Source organism: Zymoseptoria tritici, chromosome 12, assembly GCF_000219625.1.
Source record: "Zymoseptoria tritici IPO323 chromosome 12, whole genome shotgun sequence".
NCBI lineage: Eukaryota > Fungi > Ascomycota > Dothideomycetes > Mycosphaerellales > Mycosphaerellaceae > Zymoseptoria > Zymoseptoria tritici.
In genome coordinates this window covers 151,563-170,482 of record NC_018207.1, presented here as the reverse complement: position 1 = coordinate 170,482, position 18,920 = coordinate 151,563, and the positions used below count along the sequence as shown (strand labels likewise).

At 53.3% G+C, this 18,920-nt stretch overlaps 8 protein-coding genes across 8 annotated transcripts; 3 read left to right on the top strand and 5 right to left on the bottom strand.

Annotated features, from left to right (window-relative positions):
- Positions 1 to 283: 283 nt before the first annotated feature.
- MgRHA1 (putative endo-rhamnogalacturonase) lies at positions 284 to 2,143 on the bottom strand (the record flags this gene model as incomplete). The annotated part of the gene is made up of 8 exons (XM_003847808.1): positions 284 to 369; positions 425 to 735; positions 799 to 1,001; positions 1,061 to 1,195; positions 1,249 to 1,456; positions 1,507 to 1,585; positions 1,634 to 1,770; positions 1,827 to 2,143. 8 exons carry the CDS (start codon positions 2,141 to 2,143, stop codon positions 284 to 286), a joined length of 1,476 nt encoding a protein of 491 aa, XP_003847856.1.
- A 660-nt stretch (positions 2,144 to 2,803) lies between these two features.
- MYCGRDRAFT_88181 (uncharacterized protein) lies at positions 2,804 to 5,425 on the bottom strand (the record flags this gene model as incomplete). The annotated part of the gene is made up of 4 exons (XM_003847807.1): positions 2,804 to 3,862; positions 3,941 to 4,222; positions 4,280 to 4,459; positions 5,393 to 5,425. The coding sequence occupies 4 exons, from the start codon at positions 5,423 to 5,425 to the stop codon at positions 2,804 to 2,806; spliced, it is 1,554 nt and encodes a 517-aa protein (XP_003847855.1).
- Positions 5,426 to 5,521: 96 nt separating this feature from the next.
- On the top strand, positions 5,522 to 6,993 carry MYCGRDRAFT_101694 (uncharacterized protein; the record flags this gene model as incomplete). Its single annotated transcript, XM_003848189.1, has 1 exon — positions 5,522 to 6,993. One exon carries the CDS (start codon positions 5,522 to 5,524, stop codon positions 6,965 to 6,967), a length of 1,446 nt encoding a protein of 481 aa, XP_003848237.1.
- A 563-nt stretch (positions 6,994 to 7,556) lies between these two features.
- Positions 7,557 to 8,699, top strand: MYCGRDRAFT_50311 (uncharacterized protein; the record flags this gene model as incomplete). The annotated part of the gene is made up of 2 exons (XM_003848190.1): positions 7,557 to 7,904; positions 7,959 to 8,699. 2 exons carry the CDS (start codon positions 7,557 to 7,559, stop codon positions 8,697 to 8,699), a joined length of 1,089 nt encoding a protein of 362 aa, XP_003848238.1.
- A 70-nt stretch (positions 8,700 to 8,769) lies between these two features.
- Positions 8,770 to 10,525, bottom strand: MYCGRDRAFT_50352 (uncharacterized protein; the record flags this gene model as incomplete). The annotated part of the gene is made up of 4 exons (XM_003847806.1): positions 8,770 to 9,008; positions 9,064 to 9,272; positions 9,329 to 10,241; positions 10,294 to 10,525. The coding sequence occupies 4 exons, from the start codon at positions 10,523 to 10,525 to the stop codon at positions 8,770 to 8,772; spliced, it is 1,593 nt and encodes a 530-aa protein (XP_003847854.1).
- A 739-nt stretch (positions 10,526 to 11,264) lies between these two features.
- Positions 11,265 to 13,115, top strand: MgLAC5 (putative beta-galactosidase glycoside hydrolase family 35; the record flags this gene model as incomplete). Its single annotated transcript, XM_003848191.1, has 2 exons — positions 11,265 to 11,622; positions 11,679 to 13,115. 2 exons carry the CDS (start codon positions 11,295 to 11,297, stop codon positions 13,082 to 13,084), a joined length of 1,734 nt encoding a protein of 577 aa, XP_003848239.1.
- A 2,207-nt stretch (positions 13,116 to 15,322) lies between these two features.
- On the bottom strand, positions 15,323 to 17,077 carry MYCGRDRAFT_22021 (uncharacterized protein; the record flags this gene model as incomplete). Its single annotated transcript, XM_003847805.1, has 3 exons — positions 15,323 to 16,399; positions 16,454 to 16,759; positions 16,817 to 17,077. Coding segments are annotated over 3 exons (1,644 nt in total), but the record flags the coding sequence as incomplete, so codon positions are not given.
- A 527-nt stretch (positions 17,078 to 17,604) lies between these two features.
- On the bottom strand, positions 17,605 to 17,913 carry MYCGRDRAFT_50591 (uncharacterized protein; the record flags this gene model as incomplete). The annotated part of the gene is made up of 1 exon (XM_003847804.1): positions 17,605 to 17,913. The coding sequence occupies one exon, from the start codon at positions 17,911 to 17,913 to the stop codon at positions 17,605 to 17,607; it is 309 nt and encodes a 102-aa protein (XP_003847852.1).
- Positions 17,914 to 18,920: the final 1,007 nt, after the last annotated feature.

Sequence of the window (18,920 nt, the reverse complement as noted above, 5' to 3'; positions counted from 1 at the left end):
CCAGGGAGTCCCTTCATGACATGGCGCGATTCGGGCGTCCCTACACGAGTGGTCATTCAAGACGAACACAAGTTGTAAAGAACAGTGGAGACTGCAAAGAGAACGTCAAGCCGACCGTTGATTTTCTTCCGATAGTGCCCAAGGCATATTTGCTTAGTCATATGACACCGCTGAATCGATTCGCGGTTGAGTCTTGTCGATGTACAACATTGCTGGACAATTCATCTTCATTTGTGCTGCGAGACTCACGCACCGCTCGCTGACGTCTTTCGTAGTACGGCTTCTAAAAGCTGCCCCAGTAATGCTTGTCGTAATCACCCTTTGCTTTCCACAATGGAGCCGGAGCATACACAGGAATCTCGCTGTCCGCTGTTCCTCACAATTAGCAATCTTGATTGGGGGCGTTTTGCTAAAAGATACGCACTTCCATATCCAACCGCCGGGAGGGCCCACGAGGGGTCGTTCGGAAGTGTCCAGCCATCGGGAGGTGTAGTGACAGTGGCCGTTTTGTTGAAGGGTACAAGCTTGGAGTTGGGATCGCCCAGGCCGTCGTTTGGACCATATATGCTGTCGCCATGGCCATAGACGTTGTTGATCTTGTTGATGACCTCCGTTCCCGTCTCCGTCCACAGTGTCACGTCTTCTACCGTGATATTGGTGGTCATGACCAAGTCGTTGGCCACGAAGAACAACGGCGGTCTGTGGGACCCGTTGACCAGACTGCCGGTGACGTTGCTGCGTGGGAGTTTTAGCGGAGGGTGGCAGGAGACAGCCGCGTATCATAAATGGCGTACTGACCGGAAAGTGATATCACTAAGTTTCACTGCACTGGTATCCCCGTCGCCGTTCTTCTTCCAGTATTGGTTGATCGTGACTCCATATAGAGAGCCCTTGCTCCTGAAGTTTTCGAACAACATGTTCCGAGCGAATCCACTCCCTCCAGGATAAGTCTTGATGAAAATGATATTGCTTACGCCAATGGCAGAGATGTTGCGAGCGACCTTGACAGAAGTCAGCTCCGGCGACAAGGATGACAACGGGAAGATCGGATTCCGCTCACAATGTTCTCAATGATTGCCCCAACATGCAGACTGCCGATCGAGATGCTGGATCCAGCTTGATTGCAAACCAAGTTTTCCACCAGTATGTCGCGCGATGGACTCTTCAACGACACGCACTCGTCTCGGTTGGTGACCTAGGTCCATTGTTTCAGCTTGTATGCAATCCTCGAAGGATTCATGACCAGACCTCGCAATCATGGATCCAGCAATTTTGGCCCACGACATCGATGCCATCAAAACTCCCAAGGTTCGCTCCGCGTATGGTCAAATGGTAGACTTCGATGTTGACGCAAAAGTCGGTTATGATGTGGAATTGCGGGCTGTCGACGAGAATCAAGTCGTGAAAACTTGCATCGAACGATCCAATGATGCGTATCAGACGTGGCCGAACAGCGCTGATTCGGTTTAGCTCAAGACAAGAATGGGGACGACTGGCAGTGCGGACTTGTTTGCGTTGCGGTACAAGTATCCTTGACCTTGTATGGCTCCGCGACCGTCGCTGGAATGGAATTCAAAGTCGTTGGCTGTGAGACTGTTTAGCAGGATCCGACTCAGTGAACAAGACTCCATACCATTGACAATCAATATAACGTCCAGTAGGAAGCGACCATCGCCTTCGCCGTCAATGGTGTTTGCTCTGGACACAGGATCTGGAGGAATGCCCCAAAGGGCAACCTCCCGTGGGACAGCATAGTTGGGTCCGTATGCCCTGCTCGAAGTCGGACATTATGATGCGTCCAGCTACCGACACCGACAAAGACTTACACCGTAATCAAGCCGTCGAGCTGGAAGGCCCAATTGGTTGCATTGGCGAGGACGATCGACTCGGTCACAAGGTAGTTGCCGTTCGGAACGTAGAGAACTGTTCCTGGAGACCTTTGAACGCATTCGGCGAAGGCTTTGTGGATGGCAGGTGCGACATTGGTGGTGTTGTCTGCTACCCCTCCGTAGTCCAAGATGTTGCAGATTTTGGTCTTGTGCGCCAATGGTGTGAGTGGTCCAACAGGTCCGGTCAGTTGTGCAAGAACGAGAGGTACACAACTAAGCCAAAGGCACAGAGCCGCGAGGGAAGAGGTCAGCATCTTCAAGCGTCTCGATGGAGTTCTGGCACCAGATCCCGCAGAGCAGTCTTGACGTTGCGGCGGTTCTGCGAGAAGTCGCTGCCGGGAACCAGTGTCCTTTGTGGTGGGTTGCAAAAGGTCGGGCGGACATCGGAGAGTCTGGCGGGACTCTTTGCATGGCTTCCATGCAATGGCCACCCACATCTGCACCAGTCACCTCTTGCATTTAGCCAAATACAATGGCCGGTGCCAATTGCAACATCTCGCATCATCATCCAATATATCACGCTATTCTCGCGAGTGATAGCGTATTGCAGGGGAAAAGAGTCGGTCTGCGTAGAAGTTGGTATTAGCTCACGTTGACAGAGCGGACTCAAATCATAATTGATGGTTCGATAAGTCATACCCCAGTCATCCATCAGTTCCTGGGTCTGCAACAGGCATTCAGGTCGATAGGAAATTTTGTACTATTTTCGAATTGCCGCACAAGCCACTCCGCTTCACTACAACTCGCTACCTCGTACATCGGGTAGTCGCCTTTGGTTGTGGACTGAAGTCTGAGGGTAGGATCAGACTTTCGTTGGTATCCGTTTTCGCGAAGCCGATGCTTCAACTCATCGCCGACGGTTGCGATATGACAACACGCCCTACAGCTAGAAAGTCGATCCAACGATCAAGCCACTACGTCTGGAACACAAAATCCAGGCGCTTGTTTCCCTTGTCCTGCGTCGTGTTCAGGTAAATCTCCTGCTGCTCCTTTGTCATGCCATTCCACTTGCTTTTGTTCGACCTGTTGCGCCAATCGTAGTACACCTTCGCGAGCGCATTTGCCGCCATGCATCCGATGTTGATCGCTATCAACTGCTTGTTTCCTCGATGATACAATGGTTTGTCGTCCTCTCGATAGATGTTGGACGAAGCGATGCCAGATAGTTGGATCATGATGTTGTAAATGGCCGCGCTGATTGCGCGGGTGCGCACGGTATTGCTGTTTCGACTGCACCAGCCTACTTGAGCGGCTTGCATCGACGGTTGAGCGATGAGCAACATGCTTACGACATACTGTGCCCACGGCGAGAAGTCGGACATTACAGTCAAGCTGATGACAAGCAATGGGAGGGCCCATAGTTGGGTTAGGACGCCGAAGAGTGCCACTTGTCCGAATCGCATGCAGACGGCAGTAATCCAGAAGAGGTTGATGGCGGTGAGCACAGTAATCGGAATGTGTAGCAGGGTGATGTTGAAGGAACTGAAGTGGAGGTGCTTCAAAGCCAGACTGATGTATGCCTTTGGTGGGCTGGACGGAATCTCAAACAGTATTCCGATGGCATATATAGGCCACATGTCGTAGTCGGTCAAACTCCGCCAGATCATCTTGAGCGTGATGGCTTCCCGATTGTGCATTCCGGATTTGGATGGATCGTCGCGGAGGATCTTGTTGACGATGATCTTCTCCTCCCGTTCGGTGAAGTAGCCCAGTGGCGCAAACCAGGTCTTCGTCTGAGTGGCGCCAGGAACAAGGAAGAGGAAACTCAGCAGTCCGATGGCAAAACTGATCAGAGCTTCGATCATGAACAGCCATCTCCAGCCCTCTCGACCAGCGACTCCGTGCATATGTAGTACGCCGTAAGCGATCAAGGATGCCACCACACCCGAGAGATAATCGGTCACCCAGAAAAGCGCGAGGCGGATGGGCATTTCGGTGCTGGTGTAAAAGTATGACAAGTACAAGATACTGTCCTGCATGAATGTCAGCTAAGTTTTCATCGCTATCATGGTGGAACCCACTGGAATGAATCCTCCCATACAAATTCCAACGAGGAATCGTGTAGTGAAGAACACGGTCCGCGACTGCATGAAGAATTGTCCCGCGGCCGCAATTGACCAGAGGACAATTTGGACGGGAATCCAGCGATCCGGGCCCAACTTCTTGCCAATGAGCTGTGAGGGTATCTCTGCGATGATGAAGCCGACACGATAGAAATTTTGCGCATTGTTGTAGTCATTCGTGGAGAGCTTCAAGTCGTCCAGCAGACCTCCAGCAATCGCGAGCGACAGATTGCCGCGATCGATGTTGAGGGCAAAGAACATGACCAGTACCTGAAGGAGTGTCAATATTGAGGCATCTTGTATATCTTCACCTCCATATCCTCATACCCAGGCAAGGATTCTGAAATCAGTCTTCCGACGAAGAGTCATCTCCTCGCGATATGTCCATCTCTCAGCAGGATCGTAGCGATGTACATTCTCCCAATCAGCTCCTGGTTCGTAGTGTTTGGCGAGATCCACATCGTCGAATACGCTTCTCTTCGTCGCTGTAGCGTCCAAGTCCAATGGCTTGCGCACGAGAGAGTTCCATGACCAGGTGGCCTTCTTGTCTGTTTCATGATCTTCATCGACGAGAGTATCAATCTCGGAGATTTCCTGAAATGTGTGCGCTTTCTCATCTCTCTTGCCGTTCGCATTCAGCGTGGCCGAGACGTGAGCGGTCGAGGACTCCATCTTTGACATGCGCTGTGTTGCAAGTCGTCTTCGGCTCGCTGATCATACATACGACTGATGATGCTTTCATCTGCCGTCGGCGCAAGCACGCCATGCTGGCCCTGTAGACGAAGATGTTGAATGTGGCAGCATATCAGCCCATCTTCGTCGGTTGAAAGCACGCCATGCTGGCCCTGTAGAAGACAATTGGAGGCACGAGGGGCCACTGTGAGAGCAGATCCTTTTCGGGAAGCTTTCCGATCATGGCACGCAGGGAAGGCGGCGGATCTAGTATTTTCCAGCAATCAGGTTTCACCTGCGGGTTGGCGGAGCGCCGTCCGTCTTTGCAAGGCAGGGTCAAGTTTGGGCGACCGTTGTGAGAGCTTTTCGTGAACAGGCGTGCAATACCACTGACCAGGTTGTGGGAAATGGCGCTCCGATGGCCGGGTAAGATAGCGCGGGAGGTGCATGGTCCCTGGGCCCGGGCTATCGACTCAACGTCTTCGTCACGGACACTGAGGTTACATCGCCGTTGTGAAGTGCTCGCGAGCAGGTAGCACGTAATTGGAGGGAGAGGACGTGGTTGATGTGATGGACGGATGGTTGACGGACTGTGAAAGCCGTAGCCGTAAAGCGACGGGAGCAGACTTGTGATGACTCAGCGTGATTGGAAGCCTCAGGCATCACCGATACTCACTCCTGCTTCGCACAAGAGCGGTGTAGGTTCTAACTTGACTTCCCTTGTCTGACATCAGCACGCCATCTGCGCGCCGGAAGACACAATCCTACCGCCATACTGCCGCATTGATGAAGAATGTGCATTATCCGACCGTCTGTTGACATCGAACCACCCAGAGGCCAGTGAACCACGGCAAGACTCTTGACCATCTGCTGCGTACTGCTCCGTCGGCCGCCAACATGTCGACTCCCAAGAAGAACATCCTCCTCCTCATTGCGGACGACTTGGGGAAGAATCTGGGATGCTACGGAGCGAAGGTTCAGACACCCAACATCGACGAGCTCGCCGCCCAAGGAGTGCGGTACTCTCATGCATTCACCAGCACTGCTTCCTGCAGCAACAGCAGATCGGTCATCTACACCGGCTTGCACACCCACCAAAATGGCCAGTATGGGCTCGCCAACAAGAAACATCACTTTGTCATATTCGACGACATCAAAACATCTCCGGCCTTCTTCCGCGAGCGCGGATACTTGACTGCATTGATCGGAAAAGTACACGTTGGACCCGCTGCTTCATTCCCGTGGGAGCACCGACTGGAAAGTGGCACTCGCGATGTTGCATGGGTCGCGGACCAAGCAAGCGAAATCTTCCAGCAAGCCAAAGACTCGGATCGGCCTTTCTTCCTCACTGTAGGCTACATCGACCCGCATAGAGACATGACTCGATCTGGTTTCGGAAATGAAGACAAGTTCGATGAGAGGATCAAAGACGTGCGATACGAAGCTTCCAACGTGGAAATCCCTCCCTTCATAAACAACATCGAGGAGACTCGTTTCGAGTTTTCTGAGTATTATCGATCCATCAGCCGCCTCGACCAGGGAGTTGGACTTATATTGCAAAAGCTCGAGGCCGCAGGTCTTGCAGATGACACTCTGGTCGTCTTCCTGAGCGACAATGGTCCTCCATTTCTCAATTCCAAGACGACGCTTTACGATGCCGGTATCTGTCTGCCTTTCATCGTTCGCAAACCCGGCTCTGCTGTCAGGAACATCGTGAATCCGAACATGGTCTCCTACGTCGACATATTCCCAACTTTCCAGGAATGGACAGGCACGTCGGAGCACTCACCAGAAGGGCTAGCTGGGCAGTCATTTCTTCCAATCCACGAACGGACGGACCTCGTCCCGGAGTCTGAATGGAAGCATCACATTTTCGGCTCTCACACTTTCCACGAGGTTACCAACTATTGGCCTACTCGCATCCTTCGGACACGCAAATACAAATACCATCGTAACGTTGCCTGGAGATTGGACTTCCCATTCGCAGCCGATCTGTACGGCTCGCTGGCGTGGGACGGAATCCGCCACTCACAGCCACTCGGCTCAGAGAAGGAGATCATGGTCGGGCCTCGCAAGTTGCAGGACTACATCTTCCGGCCGCCTGAGGAACTTTATGACCTCGAGGCTGATCCTCAAGAAGTGGTCAATCTTGCAAAGGATCCGCAGTACAAAGATTTGCTTCTCAGTCATCGGGCGAAGCTGGAAGAATGGCAGGATAGGACGAAGGATCCGTGGCTGTACCGGGACGGGGTTAGCAAATTGTTTGTCCAGCATCATTTGGACGCTGGAATGATCCTACCGGATCGCTTCGATCTAGAGCTGGACAACGTCCGCATCAGATAGCTACGCTACATGGAGCAGTCGCCATTCTTGCTCGCTCGACACGATTGTCGGTCTGCAGACGACTCAACATCCGGTAAATATGCCTCTGATCCCGGGCAAGGCTCTGAGCGTCCGCATAACCATGATATGGCGGACTGCCGCTAAACATGACGACTGCCCTCGGTGTAAGCGCCCATTGCTATCATGCCACCCCTGAACGCGGATCCATTGTTTAAAATTGCCAACACCTATCACCCGACACTCGTCACGATGAGAGACATCGTGCCACGACTCAATCGGAATACCAATATCGAACTAGCCATAGCGTCCAGGCACGCCATAACATGCACTATTTATGCCATCGACGATCAGGCATGGCTCGAGCGGTGCACGACCACTCTGGCACCAATGCGTATCGTTCGTGCTATTGACTATCAGGCATTGTTGGAGGAGGGTACGACGACCAATTTTCACGCCATCTTCTCCGCAGCACGGTTCGAGCAGTGCACGACCGTTCTGCTATCAATGTATACACGCCTTGGTCCGTCCGGTTGCATCGTCATGATATAAAGACGAGGACTGGTCGAGATTCATCGGCAGGCCTGCAACTATGGTTCATTCAATCGTTTTCGCTACGCTCTTCTTCTGTACCTCCCTTGCCACTGCGCAATGTGGCTCTGGAACACCCGATGCGAAGGTCACAGGCTCAACTGGAGCATATGTGGCCAGCATCGGCACCAAGTCCGCATACTCCGGGGCCAGCTATCTCTCCGCAATTCAGGCTGCCATTGATGGTACATCCAGCGGAGCTCGCATTGCTGTCATCGCATCGGGTTCCATTGGCAGCAACTCCATCATTATCGATGCCGGAAAGACGTTCGAAGGCTGCGGAACGATCGATGCCAGCTTCAAGAACTTCAAAGGCGCTATCGAGATCATCGACGTTGACGATGTCCACGTGCGTACCTGTGGGTCACAAGTACCAAGAGTGATGCTGACTCCACGTCCTTAGATACCATACTTGACGTTGACCGGGAACCCGTACTACGGCATTCGAATTTCCGGCACAAATGGCCTCCAGCTCGGCCAAATCACCATGGTCATGTCCGCCACTCCATCAGGTGGTGGCATTGGGGTTCGATTCGAGATGGCAGGCGCCGCCAACAAGAATGTCAAAATTGACACCGTCAGCGTGACCGGCGCCAGCGAGCATGCAGTAGAGACTTGGAACATCGACAAGCTCACCATCAACAGCGTGATTGCGAAGAACTGTGGAGAATGTGGTCTATTGCTGCAAAAGACCACCAACGCTCACGTCGGATCTGTCACCGGTACGAACGTCGGAGCAGGAACAGGCTACGCAACTTTGCGGTTCGCCAACCAGAACGGCCGACTGCCCGATGGTAGCTACACGACGAACGTCTTCGTCGACAAGGTCTACTCACGTGGGGGTGGGAGAGGCGTGTTCTGCGTCTCGGAATCCGGAGGTGCTGAGATCGGCAAAATTGATCTTGCAAACAACAATGGGCCGGAGTCCATCCTGATCGAAAACTGCTACGGCCTCAACATCAAGAGTGGAACAGTTGTGGGCGGAGGAGACGTGCGAATCTCAGCACGAGACGAGTTTGCGAACACGAAGGATATTACCCTGAGTCTGGAGGTCGATGGAACCGACGTTGTCGAGTCGCCTTGCGCCATCAACAGCCATCTCACCATCACCGGTACTGCAAAGGTGGACATATGCTCAAAGTAGCTATCATTCACTACGGTACGAGCGAAGAAGGACGCGCAGATGAGCTTTCATAATCTCGAATATGAGAGCTTCAGCTGTTCTCCTCGACGAACATCGTTCGGCTCTTCTCGTCCGTCGCAGCTTGCCCCACATACTCTTCGTTGCTCCGCACATGTGCAGCCTTGCCGTCAAAAAGGACTGCGATCTCCTCCAACGTTGGTCCGCGAGTTTCCACAAACAAGAAGTAGATACACAAACATTCGATGACGAGGATGGCGATGTAGACAAAGTAGAACCTCCAATGCAGCTGTTCCAGCCCGATGGGATTCACTTTTTGTTGGTCAGCACCTCTTCCGGGATTTGTTGGGAAACAGACGATACACACCATATTGATTGAAGACCGAAGAGAGAGAGATCAATGTGAAATTGATGGCCATGCCCTTGGCTCTGATGTTGAACGGTAAAATCTCAGCGCAGTAGGCTATCGTCAGACCAGGCCAGGCAAAACCTGCTACGCCGTAGAAGAGGAAGATCATGGCGATGACTGCACTGCCGGCACTCGAGTTTCCGGTCTGCGCATAGACGGCGGAACAACTAAACACCTTTCATTAGCATGGATTCCAACAGAGTCCGGTGAGCAGTGAACATACGCAGTCCATACTGAAAAAGCGATTAGCATTCCGACTCCTGCGATCAAGAACAGCTTTCTTCGACCCATTCTGTCGACCATGAAAGCGAAGCCGAGAGCGACAAGGAAGGACCAGATCTGCAGTCCACCATTGATCAAACTCTGGTTGCGCGAGCCAGTGATACCGATACTATCGAGTATGCTGTGGAGATAGTACGAAACTAGCCCGTTGCCGGAGCACTGCGAGAAGAACGACACCAATGCTATGAGCAGGAGCCGCTTTCTGTTTCCCGGTGTCTTGAGAAAGACTAGCCAGCCCTGTTTGGCATTACGTTTCTCAAGCTGAATCGTCGTTTGAATCTCTTCAAACTCGAGCTGGACAAAGGCATTTGTGTCGTCTCCGTTCGCGTGATACTTGACAAGAATAGCTCGTGCTTCGTCCCCTCGATCTTTGGAGCACAACCAGCGAGGACTTTCGGGTATGAACCATAGGCCCGCCAGTTGAAAGACTGGCATCACAGCTTGGACTCCGACAGGAATACGCCATGCTGCGTTCGTTTGGTAGCCTACAGTCCCAAAGACGGTCCACGCAGCGACGATCGAGCCCAGGTACCAGAGCACATTGTACATTGTCGTTAGCTTTCCTCGGTGTTGTGGGTAGGCCAGCTCCATGATCAAGACCGGTGCGGAGCCCTGGACGAGATTTGCGCCTAGACCGACCATGAAACGACCGCCGATGAACATGCCTTCGTGGTTGGTAGCAGGCACGACTTGCAAGATTGTGCCCACGAGGACCACAATGATTCCGATGGTGACGGCCCACCGACGGCCAAAGAGATCGGACAGGTAGCTGCTGAAGGGAAGGGCACAGACTCCGCCGATGTTCTGGATGGCATTGAAAAGACCCAAATTACCGCCGGTGGGATTGTTGAAGTCTGATGCCGGATCAGTCGTGAATGGTACTATGTATGTGACACTCTGACTTACAGTCCCGCCATGGTACCATCGTCTGCAACCCATTGAGCAGACTTCCGTCGAAGCCGTTGGTTGTGGCTCCAAGGAATAAGAACGGAAGCATCAGATACAGTCGTCGCAAGCCATTGTGGCGCCACCATTGGACAGGCGGGCAGGATAGAGCAATGGCATCTTCGGGATCGTAGTGAGTAGAAACATCATCGAGCTCTGAAGGCTTTGAAGCATCAAGCGGGTGTTTCTCCATTGTCGATGTAGCCTGATAAGAGTTGATGAGTGGCTCGGGATGCAAAAGTACGAGAGTAGAGCCTGAACTGTCTTATGTCATGTCGCTGTGCCCGCAAAGACCAGACCCGCGACCATCGCTCTGCCTGTGCAGGGCATGAAGAGCGTTCAACCCTAGGTCTTCCTCCGCTGATGAACCCGGCAAGGAGGTCGAAGTCGCCGTGCACTTTCCGATCTCTCGGTATGGCGGCGCAAGGTGATAACGGACGCAGCGAAGATACCCCTGCAATCGCACATGACCTGTCCCACAATCGTTCAACTCCCCCGCGTGGTCGGCATGCAGTCGACCGAGACTGGGATTGATCTCCAGGTTTCTCCATCTTTCATCCCCAGATCCTTGTGTTGAGCCGGCATGTGATGGCGGCAATACGGCCATGGGCTCCATAGTACACAAAGACGTGTGGGATTCCGTGCGGAGACCAAAGCTCCCACTGCAAGCCCAGCTGCCCGTCTGATCATCACGGACAGGCAAAATTGTTCTGGCAATTCTCATACCCGCTTCCCTGACAGTGATCGAGGTAATACCCGACCTGAGTAAGCTTTGAGGGCAAGCATACGCTCAACCTCACCTTGGCGGGGTACTCCCTCCGGGCCAAAATGAGTATAGCTCAAAACACCTTCGATACCGGAATCGTGATCTTCAACTGTCACAGTCTGATCAGACACGATCGAGTTCTCTATGGACTGACTCTTTCGAAAGCGTCTAGCATTCGATCCGACAATTGTTAGTCATGGCATCTGCACGTTCGAGCAAACCGCAGGAGATCCCATATCTCAGGAAAACAGGCGAAGCAACACAGCTCATCGTCGATGGAAAGCCGTTCCTCATCTTGGGCGGCGAGCTCCAGAACTCGTCGCTCACCTCAGCTCGATATATGGACACGGTCTGGCAGAAGATGGTTGACACGGGCGTCAACACGCTGCTCGGATGTGTGACTTGGGAGGACATTGAGCCCGTCGAGGGCCAATTCGACTTTTCTGAACTGGACAAGGTCTTGGCTGGCGCTGCAAAGCATGGCATGAGGCTGATCCTGTTGTGGTTCGGCTCGTTCAAGAATGGTCCGTCGGCAATTCCACGCTGTTCAAAGGAAGGACCGAACGCTGATTCGGAGCAGGAATTTCGACATACACTCCAGCCTGGGTGAAGACCAATCCAAAGAGGTTTCCTCGGGCAAAACTTCGAAAAGCCGGCGGCGTCTTGGAGACCGCAGATGTCGTCTCCATCTTTCCCAAGGACGCACAATGCCTCAAATCCGATGCCAGAGCATTTGGCAGGCTGATGAGACATCTTCAGAAGACTGACACACAACGTACGGTGATCATGGTTCAGGTTGAGAACGAGGTCGGCTTGCTTGGCGATTCTCGAGATGGCAGCAAGCATGCGAATGAGGTATTCGAAGCTCCAGTTCCAGTCGATCTTGTCTCGTTCCTCGACGAAGGGTGGCACAACCTCCACCACGACCTGAAAATGAAGTTCCCAAATCTGAGAGCAACGTTGCAGCAGCTCGCAGGTGGGACCGCAATCGGCAACTGGGAGTCTGTCTTCGGCAAAGGTCCAGCCACCGATGAGCTGTTCATGGCGTACCACTATGCCAAGTACTTGAACGAGGTCGCTGCTGCAGGACGGCAAGAATACTCCATCCCGCTGTACACAAACGTCTGGCAGAATTACTTTGGTTCGGACGCAGACAGCTCGTCACCGGTGGTAGTAGGAGGTGGCGGTGATCCTGGCGACTACCCATCGGGCGGCGGAACGAGCAATGTGCTCGACATATGGCAGCGCTTCGCTCCGAATCTCGACCTCATCGCTCCTGATGTTTACTTGAATGACTATGCAAGCTCATGCGCCAAGTACAGGCACAAGAACCAGCCACTGTTCATTCCGGAGCAAAGAAGAGACGAGTATGGTGCGAGAAGAATCTGGAAAGCTTTTGGCAGCTTTCAAGCGCTCGGAACCAGTCCCTTCGGCATTGACACTCTAGATCCGGAGAACAATGCCTTCACTCGACATTACAAGCTTCTAGCGCAAGTGTCCAGATTGGTCCTGGATGCGCAGCTGAAGCCCGAGTCAAGTGTTGGATTTTATTTCGACGAGCTCACCGAAGACGGAAGAGACACCAGTCCGCCGATGGTCGTGCGCTTTGGCGGATACCAAGTCACCGTGAGTCGCTGCTTCGTGTTTGGCAAGCCGGGTCCTGGATCGGGCATGTTGATTCACACTGGTCCGGGAAAGTTCCTTCTCATCGGCTGGGGTTTCCAAGCGGCGTTCAAATCGACGAGACCGAATTCAACTTTCACTGGCATTTTGAGCATGACGGAGAAGAGCGTGGTTGATGTCGAGACCGGTCTTCTGCGGACGGAGCGGAGATTGAATGGCGATGAAACTCGAAGTGGCATCTATGCCATGATGCCGAATGAGAATCCTGATTATGGCGGCTTTCCGATCTGTGTCACCATTCCTGCGCGAACGATGATTGCAGAGGTAGAGGTATATGCGCTCGACGAGGGAGATGAGTCGTGATGGGAGGGGAGAAATCCAAAGTTTGTCTTTGTATGCTGGTCCGCCTCCAAGGCACTTTCCATGGCGATATGAACGATCTTGTTCATGCCCTGCGTCAATGTCCGACCATCCGCAGAGGTGGAGCAGCGTTTGAGGCGACATTTGCTTGCTCCACAGGTCGTCCCGCCTTCGTGCAGGTAGCTGATGCCGATTCCTCGGGCTTTGCGTGGCCCGACGACGGACCCATGGCCCTTGAAATATTTTGTGCAAGACATCGTCCAGCCTCACCGGATCACTTCATGCATAATTTTGGCGATCGCAAGGATGCGCCACAGCCTCTTTGGTCTCCATTGGCAGCTATTTCGTCGCCGTCACAGCCCGGTCGGCTTGCAGACTTTGTGCGTCTTGTGACATCTTGTTTCCACTTGTAGACTCGAAGGATACAGAGCGCGAGTCACGAATCATCCGCGTTGCACCGCCATATCGTCGAAGCCACATGTTCCGAGCCGAGCGTTGGCAGGCTTCACCGGCGGTGTCGAACATGAACGGCAGATCGAGCGGATGGGTAGGAATCCGGAGGGTTTACCAAGTCGCAGCGCAAGGTACTTTGAAGGACGGAGATCTCATCGTCAGCCAAGGTAGTGACTCGTGAGCACCGGAAGACGCTCACGCAACTGAGTGGATCGACTGATCAGAGCTTTCGTCCAAGGTGCTCTGACCGATCCGGTGCCTGGCAACTATTCGGCAGTCGAATCGAGCGCAAGTGCACCGAAGGCGGTGGATATCCGTCAAGCAAACTCTTCGCTTTACTGCTTCCCCACAAGGCATCTTCCGAATGACCAGCATTGGGGCAATCCAACCACGGAAAGTGGGTCTATATCGCACATCCCTGTGGAGCCACATCGCACCTCACGCCAGATCGTGAAGTGAAGCCGACGACGGATCCGAATACCGAAGAAGAACCTTATGCCGTGCTCAGTCGGCCAGAGACGAATGGCGTGACCGCAACAGACGGAGATCGATGCATACGTGTGTAGCCAAGTTGCGGACAAAGAAGCTCTGGTAGCAGAAAGGACTCGCATTGCTCCGGCCCAAGGTATCCATCAATGACTCGAGCTCCTATGGAGTGGCATCAGAGGATGACCAGGAAAGTTGCCCTATAGAGCTGCATCAACAATGTCTTCAACCCAAAGCGACTTCATGTCCGAGATTGCATCCACAGCGGCGGTGATCGACAGAGACCGTGTCTGCATCACTCTCTTATCACGAAAAGGCACCGCATGAGCACGATCGTACCGTCCAAGTTCCAGCATCTTGCACCAAAAAACATCGTACTGGCGACTCGCAACTTCGACGTCGTCCAGGTGTGGAGTTTAGACTTCATCCCACACCACCTTTTAATCTGATTGCCAAGCTTTCAGCCTGCCAAATCAACCTCGAGTGAACACCTCCTGGAGGATGCATAGCGTGAAAGCTTCCGCATGCCTGGCAGGAGGTACCAAAGTAAATGCTCCTTCGGGCTTTCCCACCACGTTGCGGGCGGGTCTTCATCGTCATGATCGAAGGGCTGAAATCCACCATGTGGATCGAAGGAGTGGAAGTCAAAGAGAAGAAAAGCTGCCAAGTCGATGTATCGGATGAGGGTGATCCGTAGTCGAAGATTATGATCAGGTTATGGACTTCTTAAAATGCGGCTGAAAATTAGCATCAGAGGTACGTACCTTTGTGCACTCCACTTCATGCGAAACCTGGTAAGGCTGCGAAGCGCCGGTGGGGGTTCATCAATAGACCCTGATACAGGAGAGACATTCACGACGTCGGATGCGATAGGAACACGGTCCTGAGGTCGCAGTCCATCGATTGCTGGAAGGGTACGAGAACATTTGCATCTGCGAGAGCGGTCTTCGTACGATAGCAATCGGGCAACTTCCTCCATAGACTCGCTCATGATATGCAGACGCACATGCAAACAAGAACAGAGCATTCCAAATCACCGTTGCTTCAATTGGACTCGCCTATCCGAGCAAAGTCCGGCAGTCGACAAAACCCACTCACGGAGAAAGTTATCCTCCATTGCAAGAAATCCTTCGCCAAAAGCCAAGCATCCAGCCACCGTCAGTTGCCGCCATCTGTATCAAACTCAATATCCACCAGTCCACCTATCAATCCACCACGTCCCGGAACTCCCGAGAGACAAAGGTCCACGCCAAGGTCTGAGGTGACTTCACCTTGCTGTGCCCAGGCGGACTGGCCAAGCACACGCCCGGTATTTTCCACAATGGACCCATTTACCGCTACGGCGCGCCGGTAGTAGAGCTCTTCGCTGGCGGTGTCGAGCTCGATGACGAACAGATCGAGAGGGTTCTTGATGCCGGACAGCCGCAATTCTTGCTCGGTGGTGCCGAATGTGAAGGACTTCTTGCTTGTGGTGTTTGCCAAGTAGGTTGCTTCGCCCTTTTGAGTGGTCGAGAGCCATGCGCCGGTGTATTCGCTGTGGGACTCAGCGACTGCATCGAAGTCGTCTAGGCCGGTCGGGAAGACGGTTGGGGTGTAGAGCTTCAGATCCAGGCCACGCTCGATAGTTGCTTTGAGAGTGAAGTTATTGTCTTTCTCCTCCACGAAGGAGTTTTGTGCATACAGAGGATATTGATATTGACGTGCATAGCCACTGGAGGACTTATCATGGCCATTGGTCCATTGCGTGGTGACTTGTACAGCACCTTGATCGGTATAGTTGCCTTGCAGGGAGAAGGAGAGATCTTGCTCCCAGGTTGCCAGCTCTACGCCGGAAGACAGCTCGATCGTTGACTGGATGGAAAGGACTCGCTGAGCCTGAACGCTGTAGTCGAGAGTGTCATTCGTGCCATTTCGTAGCTGCGAGCGAACGGACGACACTTGGAACGTCGGATCGGGTACGGCAATAGTAGGGGCTTTGCCTGAGGTGACATGTCCTTCTTCATCAAGCCAGATGAAGACTTTACCCGAGATATACCAATAGTTGCCCGTGGTGTGAGATAGCGATGCTTGACCTTTCCCATCGTCGTTCAGTCCGGTGACGATGATTTTGAATGTATGCGAGTTGCCATCGCATAGAAGTGGAAGCCAGGGTGTAATGTCAATCTCGTCTTCTCTCAGGTCAAAGGCCTCGATGCCTACGATTGGACGCCAAAGTCCGGGAACGACACCGCCAGTGAAGATCACTGGGAATGGCCATGCAACTCCAGCCAACTGATCATCAATCAAGAGTTGCACTTCGCGGAAGGGAGAAAAGCCGTAGAGAGGAGAATCGGAGCCGAAGACATCGACGTCAGATTGCAAGACATTGCTCCACCAGAACTTGGCATCATAGTTAGCGACGGTGCCTACAATCACGTCCTTCAGAAAGCTTACCTCTTCTTCTGCTTGGCCGGTAGCTGCGATGGAGAAAACAGCACGTTTGACGTTGCGCGGCAGCGTCAGGTCGTTCGACGCTGTTTCGTTCGGGTACAAGAAGTAGCTCGGATGACCTGTTGCGCCCAGTCGCTTCGAGACGGGAACGATGAGGTCGGCGGGAACCGAGCTTGGATTTTTGATAGTGAAATACGAAGCTGTCAAGGTGACATTGAACGGAGCCGTGTAAACATCGTCAATAATGTTGCCAAGGTCGAATATGAGGGACTGATCTTCTTTGAACAATGGCAAGAAGCTGGTCATGTCCTGCATACCATTATTAGCTATGGCAGTGGTCGGTAGTCAGCCAAGACTCTCTCTCACCTTCAGGTAGTGCCATTCGATACCATTTGGCGTCGGCTCGGCAGTTGAAGTCCTGAATAGCTCGATATCACCCAAAGACACGGTTCCAAGGCGGTCGAACTGCTTGCCCGCCGAAACCACCGTCAGGTTCCAGGTCACCCGATTGAACGAGCATGCTGGCGGTGTATACGACCCCACATAAGGACGCCCGTAAGAGGCTGCAAACGAGTAGTCAACAAGGACTTCCTGGCAGGACGAGGTCGAGTCGGGACCGACGACAGGTGTGAAGTTGTCGGAGCCATCGGTTAGCTGGAGCGTACCATCCGGAGTCGCCGTTAGTACGGGTGGGGAGATCTGGATGACCTCCAAGCGAGGCTGGCTTGTGGTCCGGACGAATAGCTGTCGATCGGATAGCGGCAGAACTTGGCGTATCAAGAGGTCGATGTCAGAGGAGAGGTAGATCATGACCGTGATCGCCAGCATCGCTAGGAGCACTCTCGACAAGACTAGCCTGCATGATGCTGAGATGGTACCCGCAGGATTCGTGCGGGCTGGCGGTGCACATGATTGTGGCGGCTGCTGATGCTGCTCCAGAAGGTGGTTGGATTTAGGTCGCTGCATTCTTGGTACAGGCGTCGGAGTCGGCCCCGAAAATGGAAGAAGTGGGGATGGACACTGCTCGACGTGTGAATAATTAGCCGCTGCTCACTTCGGATGACCAATTCGCCGTGATGGTGGAGAAGGGAGACAGCGAGCATGAGCAGAAATGACGAGGACAGTAGTGGGCACGATAGCAGGACCGGATCCTTTCAAGCCGAGGTGTCTGTTGTGAGGTCGTGCGTGTGGGACCAGTATCGAGCAACAGCTTGCTCTGCCACTTGGTCGCCTTCGAAGCGGGCACGGTAGAAGTTGAACACGGCGAACTCGTCCTTGGTCATGATGTAGGAAGTGGGGTTCAGGCTGATGCGACTCCAGATATCCGTGAGGGCGAGTTCCAGATATGCCGAGACGGTTGGATCCAGCTCGCCCTCGCTGTTACGGGCGATGTCGATGGCGCTTTGGTAGTCCAAGACACCAAGACCGTCCACCTGCACGTGGTTTGTGGCTCGGGCTCCCATGCTGAACGGGTCGAGGTCGAGTTGGTAGCAGCAGGCGTCCAGCGAGGCACGAAACGGCGGAGTTGGGTACGGTACGAAGGGAACAGAAAAGTTGAGTGGTACGGCCTGCATCATGTAGACGAAAGATTGGGTGGGCAAGTCAGGTAAGACTGAAGCAGGGCAGGATGATGGGAGTGGTAATGGTAGCACAGAAGGGGTGGAACGAAGCGTGCTTACCCTGGACTGCATATATAGGTGGGCTCGCTATGGGTCTTTTATGTGTTTGCGTGTCGTAGCTCGGATGGATCGGTCTCGCGGGTTGGCTCTCTCGCGCACTTGGAAGTAAGGTACCTTAGTGATGCACGCGATGCACGCGCTCGGGTTGCTCCACGCACACTCGGCACTGGGCTCGCTCCCTGGTAAGCCAAACGTCAGCCTCGCATCGGTCTCGGCTCGTCGTACATGGGTGGGCGGGAGGGATAATGGAGTCGCAAGCGAGCCGTCTCGGGCTGCAGTGGTAACGCTAGGGAGAAGACCAAATAGAACTATCCTTCGCAGACATGGCGAAGTTATGGCGAGCTTGTGCTCCACCGTGGTGATAGGCTGCGCTCAGATTGCTTACAGGAGGATGACCAGGAGTATGCAACAGAGTCTCCAAGCGTAAACTCAATTGTCGGACTCTTTTCGATTGAATGCACCATACACAGATACCCAAGGTACTTGCGAGTTGCAGTCAAGTCTCTGCACCAAGCGGTACTGTTTCTTGCTTATAGACTATATCTTGTCATTCCCAGTACCATGCATACCAGGCCATCCGCGTTGAAGGCTTGGGACAGGCAGAGAAAGCTCCGTAAGGTATGGTATCTTCAGCCACATCTTTCTAAGCGATACCACTCCACTAGGGCTGCCATCCGAGGGCCCCACAACTCGCTCCAACAAAGGGTAACACATCGAAGCCACCGACCATACACAGTGTCAGTGATGGTCCTTGGATCTGCCCTGCACGACCTAAATAAATGACGCCAAAC